The sequence below is a fragment of the Arabidopsis thaliana genome (assembly GCF_000001735.4).
Source record: "Arabidopsis thaliana chromosome 1 sequence".
NCBI classification, from domain to species: domain Eukaryota; kingdom Viridiplantae; phylum Streptophyta; class Magnoliopsida; order Brassicales; family Brassicaceae; genus Arabidopsis; species Arabidopsis thaliana.
The window spans coordinates 6,830,933-6,850,378 of NC_003070.9; the positions used below are offsets into that span (position 1 = coordinate 6,830,933).

The following is a 19,446-nucleotide window of genomic DNA, read 5'->3' on the forward strand; positions in this document are numbered from 1 at the left end:
AACTGGTATAGATGATGATATGCCGAAATGTATAATCCATGAAGGTTAGTAATAGTTGCTTTGTCTGTGTGAATTCAATTAACACATGACAGATTATGCCTACTTAAGCTGGACAACTGTGGCTAGGCTGCCTCAAGTTGATTTGGTGATATGCTGTGTTCTTTAATTATGGGTCCAGTGTAGTTGATAGCTTTTATGCCTATGGGTCATATGGGTGTTCTAATGGGTGTTCTATTTAAGAAGTTTGCGTGATCACAGTTTCAAATTCAATGCCCCATAGCGTTTTAGTTCTGAAACTATTGTACCGATGATGAACCGGGGAATTCAAAACACATGTCTAGAACTTATATAGATGAGTAATCCATGAAGGTTTAGTAATAGTTGTTTTGCCTTTGTGAATCTATTAACACAGTAATAGGTTATGCCTACTTGAGCTATTGCTCTGGACAACTTTGGCTGCTTCAGTCTCTTGGTCAAGACATGCTAATTTGTTAAGTATTAAAATGTTATTTTAATTACGGGTCCAGTGTATATTTGAGAGCATGTATGCCTATGGGTCATAATGGGTATAGCGTCGTGGAAACAGTGTGAGGACGTTTATATAGTCAAACGAGGCAATTGTGTACATAGAGATTTTGTATGATTCTTAAGTAAAATGTGTCAAATGAGCACCAAGGAAATTGCCTTTGTTTGTTACCCTTAATCTCTTATTTTGTAAAATCCAAACTTTCGAAGCTCATTTGGTTGAAAAATGATCAATGTTACGTTGAACAACATTGAATCTGAGTTCAAAATTTGTTTAGTTATTGCAAACAATTTGATTCGAAGTTCAAGTTCATTCTAATCTTGCACCTTTGGGATTATATCTTGAGCATTATAAAATGTCATATACCAAAATCCTTACATGAAGTATGATATTCTAAGATGAAGTCATAAGAAGACACGCATTTAAGAGAGTATCATATTACAAGTAGTGAGCTGCCAAGTGGGCATCGTGTTAGTTCAAAATTTCCGAAACGTAGGATGTTGGATAATCCCAAAGGTCAAACCCCCAAAACAAACAAAGTCAATATAACTTAAACTTAACTATACCATTTCCTTATATAACCTTCGAACCATAAATCCAATTCGGAATATTCGTTGATAGAAAACAATCAAGATTCAAAACCTCAAATATTTCTCATCATCTTTTGTCGATTATTGCTTGGATTTTGTAAAGACAAGAATAAGTTACTTCTAAGTGTTGTTTACACACTTTTTTGGATGACGAAACAACCCGGAACAAGTTGAAAACGACGACGCGTAGACATGAGGCTCGCTTGATTGACCATTACGCCGCCAGGGTAGACTTTTCGTGCCCATATATAATAAACCCTTCTCTTTCCTTTATCCCACAACATCATCCACTCCAAATATCACATATTACCAAATCTAATCGCCGACATACATTGAACTCAAATCCGCTCAGAATCTCCGACAATCAGTTCCAATCCATGGCTCAGAATCAACAACCTATTTTCCAGACCAAACCTCCAGGTAATAATAAGAATCAACAAACCAGATCTCTCGTTTCTTGATCTCCTCTTCTTACAAAACAATTTGATTCTAATTTCCTCTGTTTCTTTTTGCAGAACAATTTGTGCAAATACCTATCAACATCGAGCGTGATTCTTCAACCACACGCATGAACCAAACCGGAAACACAATCCGGAAACCAAACCACTGGCCAACCATCACCATCTCAATCATCTTCGTCATCATCGGTCAATCCATAGCGAAACTCCTCGAAAACTTCTACTACGACAAAACCAACCGAAGCGAATACAACGAAAACCGTCAAAACGATGGCGTTTGGACTCAATCTCTTCTCCAAACTGTTGGTTTCCCTCTCCTTCTTCTCCCGTTCCTCATCTTCATCACCAAGAACAAACGCAACCACCATCAACAACCTCCGATCACTTCCGATTCAATCCACTTAAAATCCTTAGCTGTGATCTACATTTGCATCGGAATTATCATGTCCGTTCAAGGAAGACTCGCAGCCATGGGAAAACTCGAGATCCCATTTGGTGTTTTCACTCTGATCTACACAGCACAGCTCTTCTTCACTCCTATCTTCGCAGCTTTCATTAACAAAATCAAATTCAATCGATGGGTTGTTATCTCTGTGATCTTAGCTATCATCACCGGAGCTCTTACTCTGTCTTCTTCATTCGGTGGTGAGCCTGATGAAGCAGAGGAGAATTACGCTAGAGGCTCATGGGCTGCTCTGTTCGCTGGAATCTGTTTCGCTCTTCTTCTCTGTAACATCCAAAACGTCTTCGACAGTTACATCTTCAAACGAACTGAATCAACCAATCAAAAACCAAGCTTTGCCTCTGTTTTCGAAGTTATTATCTTCTCTTCTCTCGTTGCTACGATCATCTCCGTCGTGGGTCTGCTTATAGCCGGTGAGCAACACGATTTGAAGAGGGAAATGAATGGATTCTCGAAAGGGAAAGGTTCTTATGTGATGGCTATGGTTGGTCAAGCTGTTTCGTGGCAGGTCTATTGGGTTGGGATTGTTGGACTTGTCTACTCTGTTTCGAGCGTGTTGTCGAATGTGATCAGTGTCATTACGTGGCCGATTGTGTCGGTTCTTGTGGTGATCTTCTTCAATTTCATGGATGATGAGTTTGATGCCTTCAAAGGTGTTGCCTTGGTTACTGCCGTCTTAAGCGCTGCAGCTTATTTCTTTAGGCTTCACAAAGACAATCGTATGGCTTATTAGGTTTGGATTCTTGAATCTCTAAAGAAAGTTTTTTTATTTCCCTTGATTTTTTGTGTGTATATCTAATCATATATTCTAGGTGTTTATCTTGTGTAAGTGTAAGTGTGTAACAGCTTTGGTTATAGATGTAAATTTGTATGTTTTACAATGAAAATGTTTGGAAGTGTGCAATCTATAAGTACTTAGTTCAAGTCATCTGTATCAAGAGCCTCAAAGTCAGGTTCTGATGGCTTTGTTAAATTCATTAAACTCTTTGAACTCTCGGTGACCCTTAGTTTATGACCCTTAAGCGCGTTAGCAGCAAATCTTGATGCAAATACCGTGGAACGTAATGTAGAACTTGATCCAACAGAACTATCACTCCTTGTAACCATACCACCCATATTATCATCATAATATTCATCATCTTCATAATCCATTTCTTCTTCTTCTTCTTCTTTACGTCTAAGCTCTGCGATTTTCCTTCTTAAATGTCTACGCCAAGCGGCTTGGATGAAACAAGCAGCCCAAGTCCTCCATTGTTGAGAGTAAAACCTGAAAGTTTGTTGAACCTGACGACTGTGAAGACGCCTGAACTGACTAGCCACAAACTTGAGCTCTTCCGCTTCTAAAGCGAAAGCCTCTACTTCAGTTAGAGCCTTCACTGTTCGTGTGGAAGAAGGTAAGTTTGAGCCTGCTTTAGGGTCAAGTGCCCAAGTCAGAAGCTCTTCACCACAAAAGTCACCTTCTTTCAATAAACCTCTGTTAAAGAAACCGCTTCTTCCACCATCTGTTGTTACACTCTCTAACCGGCCTCGGATTATGAAGAGCATTTCGTTAACCGGGTCTCCTTCTCGCACTATGTAAGTGCTCTCTGTGTATAGACTTGGCTTTAGTCTCTCACATATTGCGTCTAGTAATCTCTCATCCATATTAGCAAACAGAGGAACCTGCAAAAAAAAGAAAGAACATTGTTCCTTGTGAATGAAGTGTAGGATCTTTAGGCAATTCACATTTCTGAAAACTTACCCTGCGAACTAAATTTAGACAGAGATGGCGTTTGATGTCTCTTCTAAGATCTTTTGGTAAACTCTGGACTATGTTTTCTTCGTCGACTCCTCTTGTTTCCAACCATTTGTATTGATCATAACGTCTGACTCGTTCCCTCAGGTTTTGTGGAAGTGACCTGTGATGCATCCACTGTTCGGAATCACGTCTTTTAATCCTCATTTCCTCTAAGCGAACCGTAAGTGACTGAAGATAAGTTTGCATATTCCCAATGAGAAGAGCAAACAAAAGAAGTCCAGCTACAGCAATTGCAATTGAAAACAAAACTTCTCCTGGATATGTACTTGTTTGCAGCCCTTGACCTAACGTGCTATACAAGAAAACACCCAAGTCAATAAAATTGCACCACAGTCTAACAGCTATTCATCGATTTTCCAAGGAAGGTACCTGAGATTTTGGAGACCCCACCATAGACAATAACAAAACTTGGAGAAAAACGTTGTCGAAGATACAATACCGGAAGACACAGCCTGGCTATAGATCCCGTAGTTGAATTTAGACTCATCGCTTTTAGCAGAACAATTGTTCTTAAAAAGATCAGGGACTGATTTGATCCAGTCGGTTTCGCGACTGCTCATTAATTTGCTGCCACAATAAAGAATCTGAACACAGACCTTGGGATCAGGCTGGACTTTACAAGCGGATCTCAAGCATGTATCGTTACGTTCCACTGACAACATGTACCAGAACGCTCCAGTTATCTATCAAAGTATAACAACATTTCTTAAAAACAGAACCAAAAAAAAAAACAATAGATATTTAACCTAGTGCTGATGGATGAATTTTGAAATGCTTACGTGACTTGCAAGCATATACCAGAGGAGGTAATAAGCAGCACCAGCCCAAGCACCTTCAGCGAAAGCTCCTGCTGTTTTCTTGAGCTCTGAAGTTAATGGAATAAACCTAACGAATCTTGGTATGTACTGTGTGATGACAATGTGTAATAGCGCCTGTTTTGTTGGTAATACATCTGTTCCTTTAGATCCGTGAAGAAACTTCCACACAGCAATCTGCATCAACACCACCAAGAATCATCTATTCAATTGAAAACAATGCACAAAACAAAAAAGATTGAAGCGTTTTATTAACTACCTGAGGTAAAGGAAGAACCGCGAGGAAATCGACAATGAAATAACGAGTCAAATACCGTTCAGCGATCTTTGCAGGGTCGATCACAAGCTCACCTCTTCCAAACACACGAGAAGAAGGAGCAATGTAAGCGGTACGGAACTGAAGAGCCATTCGTGTAAGATAAAAAACATCGATGATCGTTCTTAGAGTAGTAGTTGTCACAGCTAATTTAGAGTCAATCCCAATGCAGTTCTTTGAGTTATCGACAATAGGGAGATAGAAGAACAGAGGATCAACAGAGACAGCAAGAATGCAAGAGATAACAAACATTCTGTTCCATAATAAAAGTGTTTTGTCTTGAGGATCAAAGATTTTCTTCTCGGAGACTCTTAGATCTTCAGGGAAAACAGCTCTTGTTACACCTGATGTGAATGATTTTCCGATCGTTTTTAGACCCTCTGATCCGATTTTAACACCTTCTCGAAATGATTTTGATGTGTTCTTTGTCTTTCCTCCTCCACGACTAGTTACGTTAAACAATCCAAAACATGATCGCTTCTTCATTCCCGTAGCATTAGATGACATTGAAACCCTCGAATCTGTATCATCTAATCTGTATTTTAAGAACAATTAACATTCATAGATCTAAGAAAATCTGAATTAATTAACAACGTGAAAGAAAGATTGATCTCGTTGATTTTGTTCTTCTACCTTACGAATTTTTCTCTATGGCCACTTATATATTGAGATTTGTACATTTTCTTGGAGAATGGATCACATATTGATGAGAAAACAAAGTAGCTAAATTGTTGTCAGAATAAGAGAAAGAAAAAAGTTTATATAATGTAAGACTTTTCTTAAACACTAAATAAGGGACGAACATTTTCGTAAGGTCGTTGTTTTATATGTAAAGACCTTTTTTTTTGCTTTTTGGAAAAGGATTTGATAAATAATATGTCATATCAGTCATAATCGAATTGGGTATACAGATGTTGTGGCCTTGTGGGGGATGCATCAAAAACCTATGTTTTAAACTCTATGTGGTCTTTTATACATTGACCATTGACTTTTACTATGCTTCTTGACCCAATTGTATCCTTTTATTTCCAACATAATTTCCCACATTTTTCTCTAATAATTAAACAAGTAACTGTTTCTTTCCATTTTTCAAAATTTGCCAAACCGCCTTTAAAGATATAATTAATACCATTTTTCTTTAGTATTTTTTTTGTCCACCTACTTTTTACTAGTTACTAGGCAAAAATTGGTCTTTAAAAGAAAATTCTAAATAAATAAATAAAAAATCTTTTGAAACATTTCATAAACAAATGTGTATATGAAAATGATATCGAACAAGTTACAAAATTATGATTAGGTTAATCTATAATACTACATCCAATGATAGTCACATCATGCACGTTACATCCAAATAGCTAAAATGCTAAAAATTTTGTAGAGAAGTAGTTTAGTAGATTTAAGTACCCTAGCTAGAATACTTTCCATTTACATTCATCTACAAAAGTTAATACTTCACATGCACTATGTTGTCCTCATAATTTTGATGTTTCTTCTCCAGAACAATTAAACCTAACGTCCGCTATAAGTCGTCATGTCCATGTGATGTGAGAACGACAACAAAACTTCTTCAAGGATTAGTATTAGTCCGATTGTCTCATACACTGAAACTGATCAAGCTCATTCAAGAAACGCCGACAATTGAAAATTTCTCAAATTTAAAAATTTGTTTATTTTAATGAAAGAATAGAACGATACGATTGGATTTACATAAATTGATACAAGCGTTGAAGGTCTTTTTGTGATGAAATTTGGGAGTAACCTACTCTCTTGTTAAGAAAAATATCGGTAACAAATATTTTTTTTAATATTACATAAATGTAAACATAACAAATTATTCGTAAACTATGATGATGGTTTCCACTGTTTTACTGCGGAAATTGGATTGGGTAACAGAAAGTTTTTCTCTTATATATAAATAGATTTGAAATTGTTTGCTCAATGGAACACGAAACCTAGTAAAGTTCCTGTTTAGATCCGGCAAGCAAACGGATAAACTGGGAAAAAGTAGCTTCGAGTTCATCACCAGCCAGAAAGCTAATTCACTATCAAACCCAACCCTATTTGTATACAGAAGAAAATTAGAATATATTTTTTAAACCCTATTTTATATAGAAGACCAAACTTTTTGAAAATAATTCAGACATATTCGAAAGAAAAAAAAAAAAAAAGAAGTTATGTTGATCACATTGGGAAGATCAAACATTAAAGTAAACAAACAGAAGATCAAAATTTGAAACTCTGACATTAATTTAATATCTCGTTTATCCCCAAAAAAAACTTAATGATAATATCTCATTTATCTCTAAAACGTACGATGTGCATGTTAATCAGTACACAAACCCTAGCTAGGTACGAACAGTCACCATATTGTCCGACAACAATAAAAATACTCAAATAAATTATCTCTCGTACTCGTAGATAGATCTCTGGTAGTTATAAGAGTAGTTATAATTAATCACAAACGTAATTTAAAAGATTTAACATCTTCAGATGTTTTAATCTCAACACCTAGAAGATGCAAAGAAAGGCGTACCACCGGCGACAAAGGCGTTGAACGGAGTTGCCACCGCAGTGTAAAGGGAAGAAGGGTCAATAGATCCGTTGTTAGTGTTAACGGCGGTCACGGCGTTTGTAGTTGCGGCTGAAGGAGTTGAGTCCATGAGGTTAAGATGGTGTTGATGAGAGGTTTCGCCATTGAGGCTTGAGCTGTAACGGTGGTGATCTGACGATGGACCTTGGTCGTAGAGAATGCCTTTGAACACGTGTCCTCCAATGCTAACAGCCGTTTGATAAGCATACTCTTCGTCTTCATCGTCGATTGAGCTGACTCTCATACACCGGAAAACAGCCGGGGAACTTATCTCCGGTGGTAAGTGACTAGTCTCTAACCCTAATTTCATAAAACCAAAGAATTACTATAAAATTCAAAAACGTTTTGGTTCGTGAATCCAATAATCAAAATCTTTAAAACACATGACATAATTAACCATTGTTTATTTTTTACATCATATATTGAATAAAAATCGACTAAACCCTTTGTGTCGTCAGGTTTACCATAGAACAGTGACTAAAATCATTTTGTTGGACATTTATTCACAATCAAAATCAAACAGCAAAAAGAAAGGAGCAAAATCCGGTGGACATATATTCACAATCAAATCATATTGTTGCTTTCTTGACAAAACATTCATAACCAGATCTTCACATAAATTTGTTTTTAAATCCTTTCTAGATTTGTTGAAATTTTTTCTCTATGTTAATTAATTGAAAACTCATCGTCATACCTGAAGAACTAGCATTAACCACACGGGTGCAAGCAAGAGCCGAGCCACCACCACAACTGTCATTTTTCTCGTCCTCTTTGTCATCATCATCGTCATCCCCACCACCCCTTGAGTTAGCGTCTCTTATACGCTTAGCTGGCAAAACAGCTAACTGAGCCTGTCTCTCACGGCGTTTAGCAGCCGAGACCCACGTGCTCTTCACGTGTGTTTGGCAATCAAACCCTCGGCTCTTACAACAAGTACGACATCTCATATGAGGACAATCTTTCTTGGCTTGATTCCCACAGTCTTGGCAATTCATGTTCCCTTGTCTCGTTACCGTAAACCCTCCCGTTGAGGATCTCACCGGCTCATGATCGGAGACGACGTTGAAGTACAAACTCCGATTAGTACTCCGGTTATTGTTTATGTTACCACCACTCGGGACCATACCAAAAGAGTAGAGATTTGTTGGAGCAGCCGCATGATTTTGTTGCTGTTGTTGTTGAAAATATTGAGGAGGGAAAATCTCAAAACCCTTGTTGTTGTTGTAGATCTCGTCTTTGTATAGATAGAGATAATTGTTGCTCTTGTCTTCATTATGATCCTTTTCTTGATGATGATCTTGTTTGTTGTGATCTCTCCCTCCTAGATAGAACAATCCAGCCATTTTTTTCTACTTCCCCAACACAAAACACAAACAAAAAGAAAGAAAGAGGATTTATGAGACTTTTTTGGGGTTTGTGGATGAATTATTTTTGGGGATTTGTGTTCACCTTTTTCTTTTGCTCTCTATCACATTAATTTCTAGCTAGGCTTGGAGATGTGTTTGGTATTTAAAAGGAGCAGATTTGGGAGCAGATGAGAGAGTAATGATGGTGAGGAAATTTAAGAAACTGCTGCAAACGCCGCCAAGGTTTATTGCTTTCCTTCTTTTCTCTTCATCATTTAAGACATTGTCGATCTGTCATCAAGAACTCAAGCAATTTACTGCTACTACTGCTGGTTTTCTCTGTGGGTGAGAGAGAGAGAGAGAGAGAAATAGAGAGATAGAGAGAGAGAAAGAGAAGGAGAGTAAAGAGATGGAGAGTACTATGAAGATCTTCTTCTATGGGGCACTTTCTCTACAGTTGTCTTCCAGTTTCAATGAATCCCCATCACAATAAATATCACCAATTTTGATATCTATTATAAAATTAAAAATAAAATAAATAATATATATTGTATGTTTTGTTTTCTTGTTTCGGAACTATTATCATCAGAGGCTATGATTAAGTAAATGTCTTCTAGAGTGATTTGAAACTAATTAATTATTCCTAAAGTTATTAAAAAAAATCAGCATGAGAATTCTCCAAGAAAATCAAAATTTATCATATAATACGTTCTATATATATATATATATATATGTGTGTGATTTTATTAGTTCTTGTATGTCTTAGCAGAAATTAAATTATTTTAGAGAGTCAAATTTATCAAATAAATATATCAATCACGTCATCAAAATTAGAAAGAAAAAAAAAAAAAGAATCAGAGGTTACCAGGATAAAAAAAAAATTGTGATTTGGCGTGTTAAAGACCGCCCTTGTGTGGATTTTACCGGATCACTAGTTTTTGCCGAAGTTTTTGCATGTTTAGTTCTAGTGGGTGAAAGAAAAATCGCTTACCAAACGAACTATAGTTTAGTCGTATTCAAGTCGCATGTTTAAAGGTCCGACCGGCCGGATCACTCCGAAATCAAAACACTGGTTAGATTTAGAACTACTTAAAAAATGTTGCCGCTTAATCAGATGGTGTGATTAGCTAGACGGTCATTTGACATAATTTTACCTATGTGATGGAATGTTGATTTTTCAAAAGGTCCCTCGTGCGGTAATATTTTAATATTTAATTACGTCTTTAGCATCTTTTATTTTTGTCGGCAATTGCTTCATTTGGCTTAATCAAAGATAAGACACCACAAAAATACTATTTGGCTGAAATAAAATCTTACAAAGATTTGAAATAATTAGATCATTTTGGAAAGTTATCAGTTACTATTACTTTCACATGTTTTCTTTCATTATTTTGCAAATCACTAAATTGGATCGTAAACAATTATATATTGTGCTGTTGTATGAGAATTAAGTTATTTCAAACCTTATCCAACAGTCTCTATATTGCCGTTCATGAGATTAATGTGAACATAATAACAGTATAAGACTATAGCTGAGTTTCATAATTGAAACTTTAACAAGTGCTGTGAATATGCGGTTAAACAAAGTAATTATATAAATGTGCAATTTTTAATGAATACTTGCTTGACAGCAAACCCTATATAGTCTAAGTTTTAGGTCACGAGTAATAATTATCAACTAACGGATGGATAGGATCCATTTCGTTTTCCAACCAAACTACTCCATGAGATAGTTTAAAGGTTTTATAATTATAAAAATCATATATTTGTATCTGATTCAAAATTCATTAGATCTTTTATTGAGATACCTCTTATAAATCCGTGGTATAGTTAAGTAATTCCTGACCATATCATAGTCTATAAACTAAAGGAGAAAAGGTTAAACAGACACCTTTTAATTGGCGTGAGAGTGAGACCAAACAAGCAAATCCACTCCAGGGACTTTGATCACATGGAACCGCGTGATTTAGCGGCGCAATTTGATGTTAATTAGTATATAGCGTCATTTGGTATTTGATAAGACCAAAATCGACAAAATTTTAAGTCAAAAGTCAATAGTGAACTACATTCAAATGGTATATCTGACCCCCAAGAAAAAAAAAATCATGGATAGCTATTGTTAAATCTTCCTTGCTTGTATACAAAAATCGGTCTCAATAAATATATTACAATCAACGAGAAAATCAGATGCAAAACTAATTGACGTAACCCAGATTCATGAGTCATGACTATACAGTTTTGTCTAACTAAATAAGTATTGATGTAAAGTGGTATGTTTAGTTCAGTCCAAAAGTCACGACTCAACTGAGGTTTTGACTTCTCGTAGATGCAACAAATGCATCGTTATCAACCGACCATTTAATATACACGACATATATAATGAAACATTGCAAATTTGCAACCATTAATAAAATTCAACACATTTCATTATGGGTTTCGAGTTACGAATTAGCAACAACTACGCTTTAATTATATCGTTTATTAAAAATAAAATAAAAAATACTAATTAACGGACCGTGGATTTTTTTTTTGTGTGGACTCTATAATAAATAATTGTCTGTATTTACAATTTTCACAAATAATAATATTTTTTGGCAGAACTGAAACAATGAACCCCTAACTTTGATGACTGGATCTTCAATGATTAAACTAGTTGCCTAATCTCCCTTTTGTCTTTTCTCAACAAATTTTCTTTATTTTTGTTGCGCTCGATGAAAACCTAGCTTTGTATTGTTAATTTAACAGCCATTGTTATTTTTACTTTGACTTCCCATTTATTAATTTTAATTTATATATATATCCCACTAAGAATTTTTTTTATTTCGGAATGACTGTCCTATAAATTAGAATCCTAGGCAATGAGATTGTACTACATGATCAAATGATGAAAGTTCCCAATGTTTTTCGAACCATAGGGATCAACATTATAGGTGGTATTAGACATATGAATTTGTAACAACGAGGTAACCAAACTTATACTACTAACTTGCAATTTTTTTGAACAGCGAACTTTGGTGATCCAAACTAACAATTTACATATAATATTTCCGCAGTAGTTAAGTGATGGTTTAGAGATTTTATTTGCTTGATGCTTTCAACTTCATATGCAAAAACTAAATATATTTAATAATTTTTTACCAATTATATTTTATAATATATTATCTATTAGTTGAATCATTTGTAGTTAATGATATTTTTATGTAAAAAAAAAAAACTAAATAAGATTTTTGTGATTTTTAACAAAAACCTTAAACGTTTATTAAAATGAAACAGAGGAAATACTATTATATTGGAGTTGAGAAAAAATATTGCGTGCTCAGAAATAATTATGGCAAATGATACTAGCATACAAGGTAGTACAGTAGTGTTTAGTGGTTAAAATAACAAATGATTATTAGAACATGATCTTACTATGATTTGGCAATAGACTCAATACACACAGAAAGGTAAGTAGAGAGTGCATGACTTGTTTGGGGAAATTTATGGACGAAGAGAAGTCCCAATTATTATGTCTTTCACCCTCGAGCCTTGTGCTTACCCTTCACTTTCTCTCTCTACCTATTCATCTCTCTTACAGGATAAAACTAGAAGTCAATCATTATCCTTGTTAGCTAGTGTATCTACTCCTGATGGCAAAAACAATTTACTAGTATTGCCAACTAGGAGTACGATTTTTCTTGTTAATTGGCTAATACTGATGGCAAAAACAATTTACTGAGATATTGCTCCTGGCTTAGTATTGCTCAACCAAAACTTTAGATGAATACGAAAGTACACATCTCGATTCTCTATCGCCTTGTCTAAGAGGATGTAAAATATTCTTGAAACGAGAGCGTTTGTATTCAGCAAAAAAACATAGCCAAAATTAGAGTTTCTTGTTGGTAAAAAAAACAAATATGAGTTTAAATTTGGATCAAGTAATGGTTGTCCAAATAGTTGTTGTCATTTTAGTCTAAACTATAAATTACTTTTCGTTGGATACAATTTTTTAAGTGACCACAACGAAATTTTCTTTACCGGCGATATATATAGACTCTAGAAATTAGTTGTCTGATTCAACCAAAAAATTTTCCGAACTAAAAAAATATATATATAAAAAATTTTGAGAATGATTTCAGTTCCGGTGGAGCCATATTGGCTCCCGTATGATGTTAAACGACAATAATTGGATGTAGATTTGTTAAAATTAACATAAGATTGACGCTAAGGTTCCTCATTCCTAACCATCAGTTTGTTAGCTTAAAGAAAAGTGATAATTACGCTCTTTCCGCCTAGAATGGCTTTTTGTCTTGTTGAATATATAAAGGAATGAAGTGACTCAAAGCTTCGTGGTAAAGTTAAGATATAGAAACTTTATTCGTATACACTATGTAAATACACGCAATATCTCAACTACCCTTTAATAGTTGTGTTATCAAATAATAAAATATATAATATGAGAAAATATGTTAAACACCTTCCTTTTCGGTCTTAATTAATGATCAATTTTGTTAAAATCGTTACAAAAGGGATAAGAAACAATCACCAACAGAGACAAAAATAACATTACCAACACATATAATACAACTCTCATTAGTGAACACTCATGTAACCAAAACTGTTAACCATTAGCGTATGATTGAGAACGATCCTCCCTCATAAAATATGTGAAAGTTATCTAAGGGAATGTTAAGATATAGTTTTTGTTTTATTCAAACACCGTTAGTTAAACTTGAAAGCATGCATGCTAATGTTTGGGATTCGATCCTATGCGAGAGATCAATCTTAAGAGAGGTTAAACTTCACATTCAATAATGTACCGGGAATGGAGACTTCAAGAATCATCGGCTTGATAGACCACTAATAAAAAAATGACAAAAACTAGAACATCCAAATATATGTCGTTCGAAAATGTAATTCCGTAGCTAGCTTATACAATTCTATACACAGAAGATATTTCGAATATAGACACATATAAGATGTTGCGGTAATGCAATTTTAAGTGTAGTTGGACATGGATTGGTGAGAAAAGTAAAGTGAAAAAAAGAAATAATTAAGGAAGAGGGGGCTATAGCTCTGAAACCCTAGACGAAAGCAACACTGCATTGCCAATAGTAGAAACAGTGCGATCACGAGATTCAACTCATTCCTACTTTCTTACTTCTTAGTATCCACTCCACTTGTAGTACTAGCTAGCTCCCTGCCACGTGGTCCTCTCCTCTTCTTTTAGCTTTATGGGCCTTGTAAAGCCCGCGGGCCCCATCTGCCCATCCCATGCACATGCATCACATTATGCTTTCTCTCTATCTACGAAATTACGAATATAAGTATACGTATAGAACACTTTTTACAATAACCAAGGGTCAAAGTTTTCTCGAGTCGGAGGATATGAACTAAATAGTACATTGTCTACCAGCGAAGCTTGAACATGAGATCTTGAGACACATTTCCTTTGGAAGGTACTGAATTGAGTGTTCATAGCGGTTCAAGGAACTCGATTAATTTAAAATACCTGAATTACCATTTTTTTGGGGATTCGTTGTGCTTTTTTAATCAATCTACCGGAAATGAAGACAAGTTTTGCTAAAAACGTAACACTTGAATATTGTAAATTTGTAACATAAAACTCTAAAACCTTAACAAATTAATACCTCTAATTAAAATAGAATACTCATAAAAATATAAAATGTAAAAGATACAAATATTGAATATCTTCTAATATAATTCTAAGATGCGAAAGATATAGTAGTCGAATTAAAGCAACCAATTTCAGCGTTTCCTTAAACTTATATTTCCAAAATATCATCTAGGACAGTTTGTTTTTTTTAAGAATCGAGACCCTCTACTAAACTCTTGCATTCAATTTGGTAGAATCACGTTTTGTGTAGGAGAGAAGTAGTGCTTTTGGTTTGTAGTGTAGAGTAGGGTAAACGTGAGTATATAAAACGTAGAGAGGCATATATTATACAGAGAGTGTGCTTTTAAAGAACGGACCGGCTGAAGAAAAAGATAACGTTGTTGTCTCCGTAAAGGTTACCAAGTATCACTGTCACGTGACCACCACCATTCCTCTTTTCACATCTTTCTCCTTTCGATATTGGTTATATTATAGTTAAGTTAGCATTTAGTTAAATTTACTATATATTAGTAAGCAATGAAGGGGATATTAGTACAAATCTGGACATGAAATGTAGGCCTTTATTTGATTGATTGTCTTGGTATAAACATTTCATATAATAGCTTTGTAGATTTATACAACCAATTAAATAATTAACACTTTACATATACAGAATAACATAAAATGTTTAGATCATATATTTTGTCATTTTGGATCAATAGAGAAAAACACTCATTGTTATTTTCTTATTTATACTTTTCTGTATCAGTCTATGTGTAAAGTACAAGTGGACCTGCCGTGAATGGCATAGAGCCCACGCTTTACTTGTAAAAGTATATTGGGCTTTACGGCCCACGGACCAATTTATGTTTTGCCATTGGTTTTTTTTTTGTTTGTTTTGTTGGGAGTTAAACCCACACATCTTCTTCGCAACTGTTAGTTGTGTGTGTTGTTGTTGTTGGCACTGTGCCACTTTCTCTCTCGATGAACCCTCTCAAGCAAGCTTCTTCGATCTTCCGAGCTTAGTTTCGTTTCTAAATGTAAGTTTTCAAGTTTTTGTTTCAGTAAGAAGATTGATAGACCTAATTATTTGTTCCCCTTCTATATAGTAGAGATTTCACCTAGATTGGTCCGTACATATCTTATACTGGGATTCGAATTTGGCTGCCTCAGAGTCAGAGATTGATTAATTGATCAGGTCACCGGAAACTTTTTGTCTCGATTTGGATCTCTTATGCAAAATCTGTTGTGTCCTAATTCTATTTGATTGTAAATCAATTTGATTCTGGGTTTATTACAGATTCAGCTGTTGAAATCGTGCTTATTGCTACAAATTGAGAGGCACTAAATCAGTGAGGTCGTAAAGAAGAAGGCAACCACAATGATGCAGACTTGTTGTATCCATCAATCGTTTTGTTTCCCTCATAGGTATTTTGTGTTGCCATAAGTTTATAAGCTTTCTCATTTGCTTCATTGTCAGAATATGTTATTTTGGATTCTTGAATATTAATTTTGCAGAGTCTTTCCACGGTTTGATGCTTCGATTGGTATTAAGCCCCCAAAGCTTTGTCAAGTTGGTTTCATTGGAAAGACTCAATCTTATGGGATTTCAAGTCCGATACGGCAAAGAAGATTATATGTGAATTTGAATGCTAATGATGGTCACCCATCCATGTCTATGTTGGAAGAAGAAACCTCTACTGAAAACAACGCACCCAGTCAAGAAGCCGAGCTTCCGTTCAGCAAATGGTCACCTTCTAAGTACATATGGAGAGGTTTATCAGTTCCTATTATAGCAGGACAAGTCGTTCTCCGGATTTTAAAGGGTAAGATTCACTGGAGAAACACTCTTCAACAGCTGGAGAGAACCGGACCGAAATCTCTAGGAGTTTGTCTTCTGACTTCTACATTTGTTGGTATGGCTTTCACAATCCAGTTCGTTAGAGAATTCACTAGACTAGGTCTAAACAGATCCATTGGAGGTGTCTTGGCTTTAGCCTTCTCTAGAGAGCTAAGTCCAGTCATCACATCGATTGTTGTTGCTGGACGAATGGGAAGTGCATTTGCAGCTGAACTAGGGACAATGCAAGTCTCAGAGCAAACTGATACACTCCGTGTTTTAGGAGCTGACCCAATTGATTATCTAATCACTCCAAGAGTCATCGCCTCGTGTTTGGCTCTACCGTTTCTGACACTCATGTGTTTCACTGTTGGTATGGCTTCAAGCGCTCTGCTCTCTGATGCAGTTTACGGGATCAGCATTAACATAATCATGGACTCGGCTCACCGAGCACTTAGACCATGGGACATTGTGAGTGCCATGATTAAATCTCAAGTCTTTGGAGCTATAATATCGGTAATTAGTTGTTCTTGGGGAGTAACCACTACTGGAGGTGCTAAAGGTGTTGGAGAATCTACAACTTCTGCTGTCGTCATGTCTCTTGTCGGAATCTTCATCGCGGACTTTGTGCTTTCTTCCTTCTTCTTTCAAGGTGCTGGAGATTCTTTGAAGAACTGTGTTTGACATATTATTTTCTGTCTTCTTTTGTTGTGGTTTAGATGGGTTTATGTAAATCAGTTGTCTTAAATTGAGAAAGTAACATCATTTTAGAAAGAACAGAAAGATTGCTATATTTCTATTCCAATAATGATACACATTGAATAATCTTGAACTATATAGTTCATCGGAAAATTTGCAATCAGTATGGGCGGAGTTAAAATGTTATGCTATGAACTTATGACATAACATCTTATTTGACCAAGCAGATATAACATGGTAAAACCAAACTAGCTTACTTGACCAATAATCCAAAAAAAATAAGCATGAAGTTTTGAAAAAATGTTGAAAACTGGAAAAACTTGGCCAATCTCTTGACTTTTCTCTTCACCTGCCGCTTTGCATACGACTCGACGCTTCCTCAAAATGAACCATCTTTGTCCTACGAGGGTACGAGCCTGTCTCATCGTCTCGAGCCGCCAAACCAGCTTCTATAACCAAAGCTTCAAGATCAGCTCCACTAAAATTCTCACAACGCCTAGCTATAGCATCCAAATCAACACTTGTGTCTAAAGGAATCTTCCTCGCAAGAGATTTCAGAATCAAACCTCGTTGAACAGAGTTTGGAAGAGGTATATAGATATGTTTCCCAAACCTCCCTGGTCTTGTAATCGCAGGATCCATCATCTCCGGTCTATTCGTTGCACCAATCACAAACACTCCATCTCGTTCTTTTCCACCGCTCATTTCATTGAGCAACTGAGTCAATGGTCTTTCAACAACCCAAGCACCTTCTCCTGACCCACGTTTTGTTGTCAATGCATCAACCTCGTCGAAGAAGATTATGCACGGTGAACACATCCTTGCAAGGTTAAATAGCTCCCTAATCGCTTTCTCGCTATCTCCAACGTATTTGCTCAAAGCTCCGGTCCCTCGACACGGATAAAGTTGGTTTCTGCTTTGTTAGCCACGGCTTTGGCAACTAATGTTTTACCACAACCAGGTGGTCCATATAGCAAAAAATCCCTCCCTGAACAGAACTTGAATCCCTCGCACTCTTCTGGATATTTCAACGGTTTGATTATATCGCTATAAAACTCCTTTCTTATATGATCAAGACCGCCAATATCTTCCCATGTTACACTAGGAGTAGTAGAGAATCCTTCTCTTGTTAACGAAGGTTTAAACTTTTTCAATGCTTCCTCAAAATCCGAGATAGTGTAGAAAAGTTTCTCTATCACTTGTGGTGGAAATGGACATGGCTGCATACTCAACAAAGAATCAATATCAGTTCCAAGTTCTGATCCTCTTGATTTCACTAATCTCTCCATTGCCACATTTGCAGCTTCCTTAACCAAAAGTGCTAGATCCGCTCCAACAAATCCTGAAGTCTTACGAACAATCCTTGCAATATCAAAACTTGGGTCAAGAGGACGGTTCCGTAGTATCAAAGTAAGAATCTCTTCTCTTGCCTTCTCATCTGGCATTCCGAGACAAAAATCCTTGTCGAATCGTAGTGACCTTCACAAAGCTGGATCAAGAGCTTCAGGTCTATTGGTAGCTGAAATAACGATAACATGGCCGCTAGTTTCAGAACCAGACTCTCTCATCTTTTGAAGCATATACTCTTGGTCCATACAATTCATCAACTGTGTAACAATACGAGTCTCCATACCCTTTTGCTGATGATTATCCCTCTTTGACGCAATCGCCTCAATCTCATCGATAAAGATAATCGAAGGAGCAGTTCTATACGCTTTAGAGAAGAGTTTTCTTATATTCTCTTCAGATTCACCCGAAACACCAGAAACAACCTCAGAAGCAGAGATCATATGAAAAGGAACACCAGTTTCATTAGCAATGGCATGCACGAGCCAATGTAGACTTGCCACAACCAGGTGGACCATGAAGTAAAATCCCAGAAATTGGCTTCTCTTGAAGACGTTCATGCATTTCAGGAAAAAGCAGAGGATTCTTTACTCAATTCGTTAGGTCATGCAATATCTCCTTTAACCCACCAAGATCCTTAAATTTCTTACCTTTTTTATTCTTATTCCCTATCTCTAATTCCACATCTGAAACCCTAATATGTTTCCTTGTATCATACGAAGCCCTAAGGTTTTCATTTATCAAATCAAACTGTGGAGTTGACTTACCACTATCATCTAATACATTTCCGTCCCCACGGCATCAGACCACGACGATCCTGAAGGTGAAGCTGTGGCGGCTCTCTTCCGTGATTTTGATCTTGCATTGCTTTCTTCTTCGTCTTTGTCGCTTACATTTCTGGATTGAAGGGTTTGGTTGACGTTAAGTAGCAGAACATGACGACTCAATCGAGCCCATTCACGGTCCTTTGAACGGAGCTCATTGACTATTTCCTCTGCCGTTGATCCCTTCTCAGATGACTGGAGAACTAGGTTTTGAAATCTCCGATTTGAAACGCCGCCG

The 19,446-nt window shown here is 36.2% G+C and overlaps 4 protein-coding genes and 1 pseudogene across 12 annotated transcripts; 2 read left to right on the plus strand and 3 right to left on the minus strand.

Annotated features, from left to right (window-relative positions):
* The first annotated feature begins 1,392 nt into the window (after positions 1–1,392).
* PUP14 (purine permease 14) lies at positions 1,393–2,905 on the plus strand. Its single transcript, NM_101833.4, has 2 exons — positions 1,393–1,536; positions 1,632–2,905. The coding sequence occupies exons 1-2, from the start codon at positions 1,494–1,496 to the stop codon at positions 2,768–2,770; spliced, it is 1,182 nt and encodes a 393-aa protein (NP_173407.1). The 5' UTR covers positions 1,393–1,493; the 3' UTR covers positions 2,771–2,905.
* CNGC8 (cyclic nucleotide gated channel 8) lies at positions 2,737–5,701 on the minus strand (the record flags this gene model as incomplete). 2 transcript variants are annotated; one of them, NM_101834.4, is made up of 6 exons in its annotated part: positions 5,600–5,701; positions 4,910–5,501; positions 4,615–4,827; positions 4,205–4,518; positions 3,779–4,127; positions 2,737–3,699 (listed from the first exon to the last, which is right to left on the minus strand). In NM_101834.4, the coding sequence occupies exons 1-6, from the start codon at positions 5,644–5,646 to the stop codon at positions 2,953–2,955; spliced, it is 2,262 nt and encodes a 753-aa protein (NP_173408.2). In that variant the 5' UTR covers positions 5,647–5,701. The 2 variants fall into 2 exon arrangements, with proteins under 2 accessions (NP_173408.2, NP_001323012.1); NM_001332406.1 differs by lacking the exons at positions 4,910–5,501; positions 5,600–5,701 and having other exon boundaries at positions 2,953–3,699; positions 4,615–4,905.
* Positions 5,702–7,187: 1,486 nt separating this feature from the next.
* Positions 7,188–9,381, minus strand: SRS7 (SHI-related sequence 7). 2 transcript variants are annotated; one of them, NM_101835.3, is made up of 3 exons: positions 9,006–9,361; positions 8,251–8,905; positions 7,188–7,856 (listed from the first exon to the last, which is right to left on the minus strand). In NM_101835.3, exons 2-3 carry the CDS (start codon positions 8,897–8,899, stop codon positions 7,468–7,470), a joined length of 1,038 nt encoding a protein of 345 aa, NP_173409.1. In that variant the 5' UTR covers positions 8,900–8,905; positions 9,006–9,361; the 3' UTR covers positions 7,188–7,467. The 2 variants fall into 2 exon arrangements, with proteins under 2 accessions (NP_173409.1, NP_001031069.1); NM_001035992.4 differs by having other exon boundaries at positions 8,251–9,381.
* A 6,024-nt stretch (positions 9,382–15,405) lies between these two features.
* On the plus strand, positions 15,406–17,196 carry ABCI14 (trigalactosyldiacylglycerol 1). 6 transcript variants are annotated; one of them, NM_202140.2, is made up of 4 exons: positions 15,406–15,538; positions 15,611–15,696; positions 15,799–15,926; positions 16,017–17,190. In NM_202140.2, the coding sequence occupies exons 3-4, from the start codon at positions 15,880–15,882 to the stop codon at positions 17,020–17,022; spliced, it is 1,053 nt and encodes a 350-aa protein (NP_973869.1). In that variant the 5' UTR covers positions 15,406–15,538; positions 15,611–15,696; positions 15,799–15,879; the 3' UTR covers positions 17,023–17,190. The 6 variants fall into 6 exon arrangements, with proteins under 6 accessions (NP_973869.1, NP_173410.1, NP_001322722.1 ...); NM_202139.3 differs by having other exon boundaries at positions 15,442–15,538; positions 15,608–15,696; positions 16,017–17,175; NM_101836.4 differs by lacking the exon at positions 15,611–15,696.
* A 253-nt stretch (positions 17,197–17,449) lies between these two features.
* Positions 17,450–19,056, minus strand: AT1G19810 (annotated as a pseudogene). Its single transcript has one exon.
* Positions 19,057–19,446: the final 390 nt, after the last annotated feature.